This window comes from Carassius carassius, chromosome 47, assembly GCF_963082965.1.
Source record: "Carassius carassius chromosome 47, fCarCar2.1, whole genome shotgun sequence".
Taxonomy (NCBI): domain Eukaryota; kingdom Metazoa; phylum Chordata; class Actinopteri; order Cypriniformes; family Cyprinidae; genus Carassius; species Carassius carassius.
The window spans coordinates 935,001-947,500 of NC_081801.1; the positions used below are offsets into that span (position 1 = coordinate 935,001).

Sequence of the window (12,500 nt, forward strand, 5' to 3'; positions counted from 1 at the left end):
ACTCCCGCAGCGTTTGAGCTCCAGACATGAATGATTCCTCACATCAAAGAAGAGGATCTACTGCTATTTTACTAAGTGATCAGATGCACTATTTTTACCTGCTGAACTAGAAAACTCCTGAAACCAAATCACAATGAAGGAGAGACCTGAGTCACATATACAGCCCAGATGATCACTGAGAAGAAAACACCTAGAAACCACACACAACACCCTAGCAACTGCATAGCAACTGCCTAAAACACTCAAAACACCCTAGCAATTGCATAGCAACAGCCTAAAACACCCAGAACACTCTAGCAGCTGCATAGTAACAGACTAAACACTCAAAACACCCTAGCAACTGCATAGAAACCACCTAAAACACTCAGAATACCCTAGCAACTGCATAGTAACAGACTAAACACTCAAAACACCCTAGCAACTGCATAGAAACCACCTAAAACACTCAGAATACCCTAGCAATTGCATAGCAACAGCCTAAAACACCCAGAACACCCTAGCAACTGCATAGCAACAGCTTAAAACACTAAAAAACACCTAAGCAACTGCAAAGATCGGATCTGTGTCGTTCAGACTGTCATGAAAAGATCAGATACAGGTCGCATAGGGGCAAAAAAATCGGAATTGGGTCGTTTCAGCCTGCAGTGTGAACGTAGCCTTAGAGCACTCTAGCAACACCTTGACCACTTGCATTACCCTAGCAGCTTCCTAAGATCAATCAGAACACCCTAGCAACTGCATAGCAACAGCCTAAAACACTCATTACACCCTAGCAACTACATCGCCACCAACTAACACTTAAAACACCCTAGCAACTTTATAGCATCAGTTTAAAACACTCAAAAGACTATAGCAACTGCATATCAACCGTCTGGAACACTTAGAGCACTCTAGCAACATCTTGACCACTTACATTACCCTAGCAGCTTCCTAAGATCATTCAGAACACCCTAGCAACTTCATAGCAATAACATAAAAACCACTTTAAAAACTTAGAGATGTGTGTGTGTTAACCGTGGACAGGTGCAGAAACAAACCAGCCAGAACAAAATCTTCATGTTTTTAAACCCCCTTAAGTCACAGCCTGATCTCTTTCACAGATGTGTGTGTGTGTGTGTGAGAGAGAGAGAGGGAGATGCTTCATGGGAAAGTAAGGTCTTCCATCTGTGTTGAAGTCTCTTGTTCTCCATAAAACTCCTCAAACTTCACCCTTGAGCTCTGGAGATGTCATAAGTTCTTAGTTGAGCTTCATTTGCAGTCTCAGATTTTTCACCTGCAGTTCCTTAAAAAAAAATCAAAGTTTCTCATCAGAAACAACACAGTTTCCATTTGTTCTGTATTTAGTCCAGGAGAAAAAATTTAGTTATTAGAGAGATCTAGACTGGGATTCTTGTGTTTTGAGGTGTATCTCTGAGGGTCGTTCTGTCCTCACACATCTGCTGCGCGTATCTCAGCTCTGTATTCCCATCCGGCATGTTCTCAGCGTTCCTGCTAGTCATTACAGCACAGTTTTCCAGACAGGAATGCTCTGCTGTTTGTGTGCTGATGTCATCACTGATCCACCGCAGCTGCTCGTCTCACATTTGCACTAAATTATTGTGTTGCAACACTTTGGGAACACGAGAGTTTCACCCCGTTTCCATCTCTGATGCATCTTGATGCACGGCATAAAAATATGCAGTGAAATGCATGTTGAAAGAATGTTTTGTGTCCTATGTCGTCCTGATCACAGCGTGTTGTGTGTGTATTTTAGGTATACGCCCCATCCGCCAGCACTGCCGATTACAACCGGGACTCACCGGGTTACCCGTCCTCTAAAGCACCGGGCAGCAGCTTTCCCAGTTCCTTCTTTATGCCAGGTGAACCACACACACCTGACAAAAACTCTAAACAACCTAGCAACTGTACAGCAGCAGCCTAAAACACTCTAAACACCAAAGCAACTGTCGAAACCACCCAAACCACCCTAGCAACTGCATAGCAAAAGCCTCAAACAGTCCGAACACCCTAGCAACTGCATAGCAAAGCCTTAAACAGTCAGAACACCCTAGAAACTGTCCAAACCACCCTAGCAACTGCATAGCAACAGCTTAAAAAATGCTCATAACACCCTAGTAACCATCTTAATCACCCAAAACACCCTAGCAACTGCATAGCAAAAGCCTTAAACAGTCGGAACACCCTAGCAACTGTCTAAATCACCCAAAACACCCTAGCAACCGCATAGTAAAAGCTTTAAACAGTCGGAACACCCTAGCAACTGTCTAAATCACCCAAAACACCCTAGCAACCGCATAGCAAAAGCCTTAAACAGTCCGAACACCCTAGTAAACGTCTTATACACCGAAAACAGCCTAGCAACTGCATAGCAAATTACTAGAAATTAACTAGAAATTACATAGCAACAGCCTAAAACACTCAAGACACCTTAGCTACTGTCTAATACACTCAACACACCCTGGATAGTGCGTAGCAACAGCCTAAAACACTTAACACACCTTAGCATCTGTCTGAAACAATCAGAACACCCTAGCAACTGTCTAAAACACTCAAAACACGCTAACAACTGCATGGCAACTGTCTAAAACATTCAAAACACCCTAGCAACTGCATAAAACATCCTAAAACACTTGAAACACCTTAGCAGCTGTCTGATACACTCAAAACACCATATCAACTGCAGATTGTGCATAACAACTGACCTAAAACATGCAAATAACGTTAGCAACGGTCTGAACACTCACAACACCCTAGCAACTGCATGAAAACAGCCTAAAACACTAGAACAGAACATCAACCAACATCCAGTGCATCAGCCAATGAGAATCAAGAATTCAAGACCTTTGCTTTTTTCATATTCTTTGTGTGTGTGTTTTGTTCTGTGATTTCAGACGGTCATCACAGTGCAGACCCATGGAGCTCGTCCGGCAGTATGAACCAGCCCGGATACAACGGCATGCTGGGAAACTCCACACACAGCGCTCAGAGCAGCAGCTACTGTGACCTGCATCCACACGACAGACTCGTGAGCACATTTACTCGCTTCTGTTCAACTAGTTCAGATTAGTTAAGCAGCCTTTTGGGTTTGTAATGTAGGTGCACAAAACTCAACAGTGTTCCTGTGGCTCAGTTGTAGAACATTGCGTTAGCAGCGCAAAAGGTTGTGGGTTCGATTCCCAGGGAACACGCTAGGTAAAAAAAAAAAATTTGCCTGAATGCACTGTAAGTCGCTTTGGATAAAAGCATCTGCTAAATGCATACATGTAAACAGTTCAATATAGTCCAATAAATTAAATCAACGGTTCTTTAATCTTGTTTGTTTTCTACTTGGGTTTGGGGTATGATGAGTTTCAAATGATTTTGATGACAAATATCAAGGTGTATAATCATATATGAACAGTTAATCATATAATCTGTCTTTTGAGTTCAATAACGTTCTTTCTGTCGGTGTTTTTCAGAGTTACCCGTCACACTCGTCAGCTGAGATTAACCCCAGTCTTCCTCCCATGTCCAGTTTCCATCGCAGCGGCGGGACGAATCACTACAGCACGGCGTCCTGCTCCGCCACCACTAACGGGACGGACAGCGTCATGGGTGAGTCACTGGTGAATCAAAGCCTTGGCGAAGATTTGATTCACTTTGATTCAGTCGCTCTCTCAGGAAAACAGAAGAGGAATATTAGGATAGTAAATGAGAAGGAACTAAGGGAGCTACAGGAGATCAGGTTTAGCTTCCAAACAGCATTAGTGATTAATCAACTGGTTTAGTCATTAGTCAATAACTCTTTCTAATCTGCTGATGAGCAGCACTGGTCATTCCTCCATCTGTCAGTTCTCAACCTTTTAGGTTTTATTTATTGTTTGTTTGTTTTTGGTGTTGTTCAGCCATTTACAGTAATTTATTTCTTTTTTATTTACCAAAACTCGTAATTTAATTTTATTTAATTTAATTTTATTTAATTTTATTTTATTTTATTTTATTTTATTTTATTTTATTTTATTTTATTTTATTTTATTTTATTTTATTTTATTTTATTTTATTTTATTTTATTTTATTTTATTTTATTTTATTAAAATCAAAATAATTACATTTTGTAAACTCTTCTTCTTCAGGGTTCAGTATTGAATTTACATTAAATTGTTATATAAATTTTTTTTATTTAATATTTAAAAAAATACAATGACAAATTACAATTTCCCTGCAATTTCTACTCAATATACATACTAGAAAAATGTGTATTCTGTATAGACATTTACATGAGTTTTTAAGATTTTATTAATTTCTATTATTTTTCCTGGTCTAGATAACTCACTTATAAATATATCCAGGTTTTCCAAGACCATGAGAACCTTGGTTATTAAATAATAAAATTAGAGGGAATTAATTAAGAATTATGATTTTAGATGTTTTTCCATCTTGGCGTCCTGGTTGAGAACTACAGGTGATCTAAAGTGATCATTTAAAGTCAGCACTTTAGTCTAGATTGTGTTTGAATGAGTAGGAGTTTGAACTGTCTATAATGTGTTGTGTTTCAGTGAATCGAGCGCCGAGTGGAGCGGGAAGCAGCTCACAGACGGGAGACGCGTTAGGAAAGGCTCTGGCTTCAGTGAGTGACCAGGTCTAATGCAAGCCCTGACAGATACAGCAAAACATGAAAGCACATTCACGGCACATTTAACTCCTCTAATGATGTTCTTCTGTTCTTCAAGTTATGGAAACTTGTTTCTGACACGGGACAGGATTGCAAAATATAACCACAGAATTATATAAACTTCCGATTCTGAGAAGTAAAGCCAAAATTGTGGGATAAAAAGTTGCAATTAAATTTTTCAATTTTTATCTGTCCAAGATATAAACTCAAATTTTGGTTAGGAAAAAAAGTCTGAATTATCTGATATAAACTCATTGTGCGCATTAAGACCAGAGACATTTATTTAAAAAGTAAGCAGCTAAATGTGATTTCATGTTGCCTTTCAGAAATCATCTTCCTGTTGAGATGATGATGATGATGATGATGATGATGATGATGATGATGATGATGATGTGTTTGTTGTGCTTATAGATCTATTCCCCTGATCACACCAATAACAGCTTCTCATCTAACGCATCCACTCCTGTGGGATCTCCTCCCTCACTCACAGGTAACACACGTGTGTGTGTGTGTCTGTGTGTGTGTGTGTGTGTGTGTGTGTCTGTGTGTGTGTGTGTGTGTGTGTGTGTGTGTGTGTGTGTGTCTGTGTGTGTGTGTGTGTGTGTGTGTCTGTGTGTGTGTGTGTGTGTGTGTGTGTGTGTGTGTGTGTGTCTGTGTGTGTGTGTGTGTGTGTGTGTGTCTGTGTGTGTGTGTGTGTGTGTGTGTGTGTCTGTGTGTGTGTGTGTGTGTGTGTGTGTGTCTGTGTGTGTGTGTGTGTGTGTCTGTGTGTGTGTGTGTGTGTCTGTGTGTGTGTGTGTGTGTGTGTGTGTGTGTCTGTGTGTGTGTGTGTGTGTGTGTGTGTCTGTGTGTGTGTGTGTCTGTGTGTGTGTGTGTCTGTGTGTGTGTGTGTGTGTGTGTGTGTGTGTGTCTGTGTGTGTGTGTGTGTGTCTGTGTGTGTGTGTGTGTGTGTGTGTGTGTCTGTGTGTGTGTGTGTGTGTGTGTGTGTGTGTGTGTCTGTGTGTCTGTGTGTGTGTGTGTGTGTGTGTGTGTGTGTGTCTGTGTGTGTGTGTGTGTGTGTGTGTGTGTGTGTGTGTGTGTGTGTGTGTCTGTGTGTCTGTGTGTGTGTGTGTGTGTGTGTGTGTGAGTGTGTGTCTGTGTGTCTGTGTGTGTGTGTGTGTCTGTGTGTCTGTGTGTGTGTGTGTGTGTGTGTGTGTGTGTGTGTGTGTGTGTGTGTGTGTGTCTGTGTGTGTGTCTGTGTGTGTGTGTGTGTGTGTGTGTGTGTGTGTGTGTGTGTGTGTCTGTGTGTGTGTGTGTGTGTGTGTGTGTGTGTGTGTGTGTGTGTGTGTGTGTGTGTCTGTGTGTGTGTGTCTGTGTGTGTGTGTCTGTGTGTGTGTGTGTCTGTGTGTGTGTGTGTGTGTGTCTGTGTCTGTGTGTGTGTGTGTGTGTGTGTGTGTGTGTCTGTGTGTGTGTGTGTGTGTGTGTGTGTGTCTGTGTGTGTGTGTGTGTCTGTGTGTGTGTGTCTGTGTGTGTGTGTGTCTGTGTGTGTGTGTCTGTGTGTGTGTGTGTCTGTGTGTCTGTGTGTGTGTGTCTGTGTGTGTGTGTGTCTGTGTGTGTGTGTGTCTGTGTGTGTGTGTGTGTGTGTCTGACAATAAAATGTAAACATTTAAAACATTTTAAAAAAAGTTTTTAATTAAATAAAAATAAAACAGAAAGAAAGAAAATATTACAAATATTACATATATTATATTACAATACAACAAAAACTAATACAAGACATATAAAAAAAATTATAATACTATCAAACTATAATTTTTTTTAGGTCATTTAGTTATTTTATGCGTAGTTATTATAGTTATATAGTTTATAGCTTATGTTTCTTTCTTTATATCCGGTCAAACTCGGAAACACAGTTCATCTCAAAGCCTGATTAACGAGTCATTATTCGCATCGCCATGGAAACGACCGCCGCTTAATTGCTATTTTTCCGAGTACCAAAGTCATTAGACCGACATCCATTAAATGCACAACTGCAAATTAATATTTAAACTTAAACATGTGACGGAAGTTTAAGCAACTCATTTAATCATTTTCTCATTGGTGGCTGTGTGGATACATGCTAGATTTATTTGCACACGAATGTGGCTGTAATTATGTGCTAATTAGCGTTTGGAAATGAGGTTTAATAATACAGGGGAGCGTCTCTGAAATGCATGTTTCTGTAAAGAATTACGATTTGAAAAAAAAGTTCAATAGCGAGTTGTTATTAGCATGAAGACAAATTAATAAAATAAAAATAAATTAGAATTAAACTATACACTCTTATCCAAAAATAAAACTAATAAAAATGGAAATTTTCAAATTAAAGTGAAAGCATAAAATCTAAAAATAATTAAGTTTAAATTAATATTTTGAATCAAACTATTTTATTTTTATATTTTATATTTTCAGTCATTTAAAAGTTTTAATAAATTTTTGGTGATTTCTATTAATTTATTTTATTTTATTTTTATTTATTAAACAAAAAAACATATTCATTTATTTATATATATATATATATATATATATATATATAAGTTTTTTTTTATTATTTTTTTCAGTTACTGTTTATTTTATTTCAAGTAACAAAAATGTTTAATATAAATGTTCTGTTTTAGTTAACTATAATAACCCTGTCTCAATGCTACAGAAATAACACTGTGACCGAGACCTATTATAAACTTTTACACAAACCTTAATTAATCGCAGTCATTTGCTAATTTTACACATGCTGAATAGTAAAAACACTGAAATTATATTACAGTTAACTAAAACCATAAAGAATTGATAATTGCAAAACAAAATAGGAAGTTAACACACCAAAATGATTAAAGCTGTAACTAAAGTGAAAGTGAAAGTGAAAGCACCACATATAAAATGAAACCTAATTGTAAATGTATGGAGGTATATGAGTGATGCTGTATCTGAGCTTGGCTTGTTTTCTTGTTGTTTTGTGTCTTCAGCTGCCGGTTCAGCCGTCTGGTCCAGAAACGGTCAGGGATCCTCGTCCCCGAGCTACGAGCCGCCGCTTCACTCGCTGGTGAGAGATACTCTCAGATCTCTGTGTTTCTGTCAGATCTGGCTTCACTTTCACTGTGAGGACTGTAGAAATACTTTAGAAAGTTACTGTGTGTGCTGTTAACACTGTAAAAGGAAAAATAGCATCAGTTTAATCAAAACTAAATGACAAAGTCTCTGAAGCTTCCTGAATATATTAATTTATAATCGTTTATTTTTATAAATATGTTTTTTCCCTTAGTTTTTAACAGTTACCATTGGTAATTAGTTTGTAAAATATGCAAAAAAAAAATATATATATATAATTATTTTTTCACTTAGATTTAAGATCCAAGTTAACAACATAACAACAGAGAAATTTATATTTATTTTTTCATATTTTTAATACAGCAGTTTTAACCCTGTGAAGCCTGAAATGCTGTAGAAAATAACAGTTATGAATATCGATTAAGTATTTTAAATAAAACCGTTTATTAAAACTGTGGACAAAAATATCAATATTTCAAAATATTTGTCAAATATATTAAAAATATTTATACAGATTATAAATATAAATATATTTGTAAATATTTATAAAAATATTTTCAAAAATTATAACATGTAAAAAAATATGTATAAAATTTATAAATATTATACTGTATTTGTAATATTTGTAAAATATTAAAATATTTATACAATTTATAAATATTTTACAATATATACATATATATATATATATATATAAACTTTTTTTTTTTTTTTTTGAGTATCATATTTACTCCATCAGGCTTTTATGGCTCATATAATATAGCTCAGTTTTTATTTAATTTTTCAAAAATATGAATTTGCTGCAGATGCTGATATTTCTAAAATTAAATTCTGCTGCTTGTGCTGTAAATCCGTGAGATCTTTCTAACAGTAGAGCAGACACTGATATAAAACTCTATAAATATCGCTCTGTATCTGCAAGTAATGAGTTGAGATGTAAATGATCCGCACATATAACACAGTGACTGAGGATGAAGAAATAAACTCTCCTCAGAAGATCATTCCTCCGCTGAGGAACAGTGAAAGTAAAGCTTCTGGAAACAAACGCTCCTCAAAAGATCAGATTTGAGACTCTAAAACATGATTGATGGAGAATCAAGTAAAGCTGAGCTGCTTCAGTCCAGGAAGAGTTCATCTGGAGATATCTCTGACCTTTACTTGATCAGAATCAGGAAAGATGTGATCTCTGACGAGCTGATGTTTCTACAGTTACACTAGAAGAGCTCTGAGTGTCTGACAGCTGATGTGTACTGTGCGTGTGGTCCTGCAGCAGAGTCGAATCGAGGACCGGTTGGAGCGGCTGGACGATGCCATCCATGTGCTGCGCAGTCACGCGGTCGGATCCACAGCGATGCCCGGCGCTCACACAGACCTGCACGCACTGATCACTCCGTCTCACTCTCACAACGGAGCCGTGAGCGGCCTGAGCACCGCATACAGCACCGGACTGCTGCCCTCCAACAGACACTCGCTCATGGTAAGAACCTCTGACCTCTGACCTCTCGCTGTCTGGAGACACTTCCTGTGGAAAGATGATGTGTGCGAATCAGACATCTCTCTGTGTGTCTTGTTATAAAGTCTAGATCAGCCTGTTTGGATCCAGCTATCATGCGACACCAACCAGAGATGTACTCAAAAAATTATATATATATTTTTTATAATATTTATACATTTCATTAATATTTTTATAAATATTTATTTTATTTTGTATATATACTCAAAATGATATATATATATATTTTATAATATTTATACATTTAATATTTGTATAAATATTTATTTTATTTTATATATATATATATATATATACTCAAAATGATATACATATTTTATAATATTTATACATTTCATAAATATGTTTTATAAATATTTATTTTATGTTGTATATATACTCAAAATGATATACATATTTTATAATATTTATACATTTCATTATTATGTTTTATAAATATTTATTTTATTTTGTATATATACTCAAACTTATATATATATTTTATAATATTTATACATTTAATATTTGTATAAATATTTATTTTATTTTGTATATATACTCAAAATGATAAACATATTTTATAATATTTATACATTTAATATTTGTATAAATATTTATTTTATTTTATATATATACTCAAAATGATATACATATTTATAATATTTATACATTTTATTAATACTTTTATAAAAATTTATTTTATTTTATATATATACTCAAAATGATATACATATTTTATAATATTTATACATTTCATTAATATATATATATATATATATATATATATATATATATATATATACACACTAAAAAAATTACACATATTTTTATCCATATTTTTTCTTTTTTTAATATATATATATATATATATATGTATGTATAGAGAACTTATTTTATTTTAGCTAGTTGCCAAGGCATCATGTTATTTGGTTTAATAAATAATAAAGAAATATAATTTACTAAAAATGCTGTAGACATATTTTAAAATGACAAAAACATACAACAAAATTATTAAATCTTTAACTTAAATTATAAAGAAAATAGACAAAATCTAATTAAAATATTTACAAAAACTATAATCGAATATCAGTGATATAAAAAAAAACTACTGTACACCGATATAATATGATATTATAAAATGTTATGAAAAACTTAATCACAATTATTTGCTAATTGTATGCTTGTTTAATAATAAAAACATTGAAATTATGTTATGGTAAAAAAAAATTACTTTAACTAGAATAAAAAAAAATTGTTTTTAGTTTTTTTTTTTTGCTAAAACAACATTTCTTGTTTTCAGTTTAAATAAAGAATAATGAAAAATAATTCATAACTATAGAGACATTTTTTTTAAATGATAAAAATGAAAAAAATAAATGAAAACTTAATTAAAATGAAAGTGCAATAGGAAAAAAAACGTGTATAGACATATTAAAAGCTGATCTGTCCAAGCATTACTAAGTCAGGCTAGAGCAAAGAATTGTGGGTAGTGATGTTGGCTCTCCAGCACAGAACTAAATCCAGGAAATAACAGAAAGAGCGGGAGGACAAGACTTCAAAAGGAAGATGCTGGTAATATTTTCCATGTTTAAGACTTGAAACAATCCATAAAGCTTCAAACAGCTGGAGAGAATAAAGAACAGAAAGAGAATACATGAAGAAAAGAAGATGTAATGTATGTTTGTGTGTCGTCATTTCATTTTTACATTTTCATGTAACAGTCTAAAGCTAAATAAATAGCTGTTCTTGCCTTTCATTTCAGACGTCTGCTTCTAGGGGCCGTTCACATATCGCATCTTTTTCGCGCTCAAGGTCGTTATTTCAACCGTAGGTGCGCGGCCGTGGTGAGCACGCTCATAATGGAAGCAACGTGGTGCGCTACTTTTTCCAGGCGGGTTTTTCCTTCTCATCTCCAGAAATATATCTAGTAGTAAAGCTAATGCGAGCCGAGGTGAGGCTAGAAATCAATTAATCCTTTGCTGATACTTCTTCGTCGTCATCATGGAGAGCGCAGTTTGGTTGCATAGCAACGACAGACGCCATGGGAGCGCAAGCGTTTGGTCTAAAACGGCGCCCAGTGACGGATGGTGTAGCAATATTGTTGTCCGGGTGGAAATCAGGAGAAATTCGGGAGAAAGGTCGGTCCGGGAGATTTTCGGGAGGGGCTTTGAAATTCGGGAGTCTCCCGGAAAATTAGGGAGGGTTGGCATGTATGGACAGACGTCTGACTGAACCAGGTCCTGAAGCTCTGTTCAGTGTCTCACCAGCGCTGATGGTTATATCTGTGTGTGTGTGTGTGTGTGTGTGTGTGAGAGTGTGTGAGTGTGTGTGTGTGTGTGTGTGTGTGTGTGTGTGTGTGTGTGTGAGTGTGTGTGTGTGTGTGTGTGTGAGTGTGTGTGTGTGTGTGTGTGTGTGTGTGTGTGAGTGTGTGTGAGTGTGTGTGTGTGTGTGTGTGTGTGTGTGAGTGTGTGAGTGTGTGAGTGTGTGTGTGTGTGTGAGTGTGAGTGTGTGTGTTAGTGTGTGTGTGTGCGACATGTGTGTGTGTGTGTGCGACATGTGTGTGTGTGTGTGTGCGGCATGCGTATGTGTGCTCGTAAGGTTTCGTGTGTGATTTCATTCATTTAGTTTTATTTGCTAGATTATTATCAGATGAGTATTAAACTTTTGACCTGTAGGTGGCAGTGTTATTTTAATACCATTGATTTACTATTATAATTTTTGCATATATTTTGAATTAGATATTTAGCTGAATGTCCGTGCTGCTCTGAGTGGAAGTAGGTGTGTGTGTGTGTGTGTGTGTGTGTGTGTGTGTGTGTGTGTGAGAGCTGAGCTCATGCTGAAAACAGGTGCTCACAGACACAAACGAGCTTTTCACCGTTACATGATCCGTGCACTGCAATCTGGGAATTTCAGCATGCACAGATTTACCGCAGACATGCAGAAAGAAGCATGTAGACATTCCTTTTCCAATACGAACATTTTTTATTTAATTTAATTTATTTTTTTAGCTGTTTTCCCATAAACACATCTTAAGTTCCTTAAAATAAATTTACCCGAGAAGCAACACTGCATAAGATATTAACATATTTAAGGTTTGTAATGTTTAATTCAGTGCCATTGCCATTTCTATGTGTATTTTACTCTCAATTTCTCAGTTAAATTGTTTCTACACCATTTTATCACTGTAAAACCAAAAGATGCAAACGTGATAGTAAGTGTGCAAGCTCATATCCAATATTTCTGTCAATAAATCATCATTTCCTCTCAGTAACACTGCGTATAAAGGCACATCTGAAC

At 35.9% G+C, this 12,500-nt stretch overlaps 1 protein-coding gene across 7 annotated transcripts in view; it reads left to right on the forward strand.

Annotated features, from left to right (window-relative positions):
* LOC132130887 (transcription factor 4-like) overlaps positions 1–12,500 on the forward strand; it is a 139,884-nt gene that overhangs the window by 101,194 nt on the left and 26,190 nt on the right. For 6 of the 7 annotated variants that reach the window (XM_059542739.1, XM_059542735.1, XM_059542740.1 and 3 more), the window contains 7 exons: positions 1,754–1,859; positions 2,892–3,025; positions 3,459–3,594; positions 4,536–4,606; positions 5,063–5,141; positions 7,630–7,706; positions 8,982–9,188. In XM_059542739.1, the coding sequence (XP_059398722.1) occupies positions 1,754–1,859; positions 2,892–3,025; positions 3,459–3,594; positions 4,536–4,606; positions 5,063–5,141; positions 7,630–7,706; positions 8,982–9,188 (810 nt within the window). The remainder of the gene's footprint in view (positions 1–1,753; positions 1,860–2,891; positions 3,026–3,458; positions 3,595–4,535; positions 4,607–5,062; positions 5,142–7,629; positions 7,707–8,981; positions 9,189–12,500) is intronic. The other variant, XM_059542737.1, reaches the window with a different exon arrangement.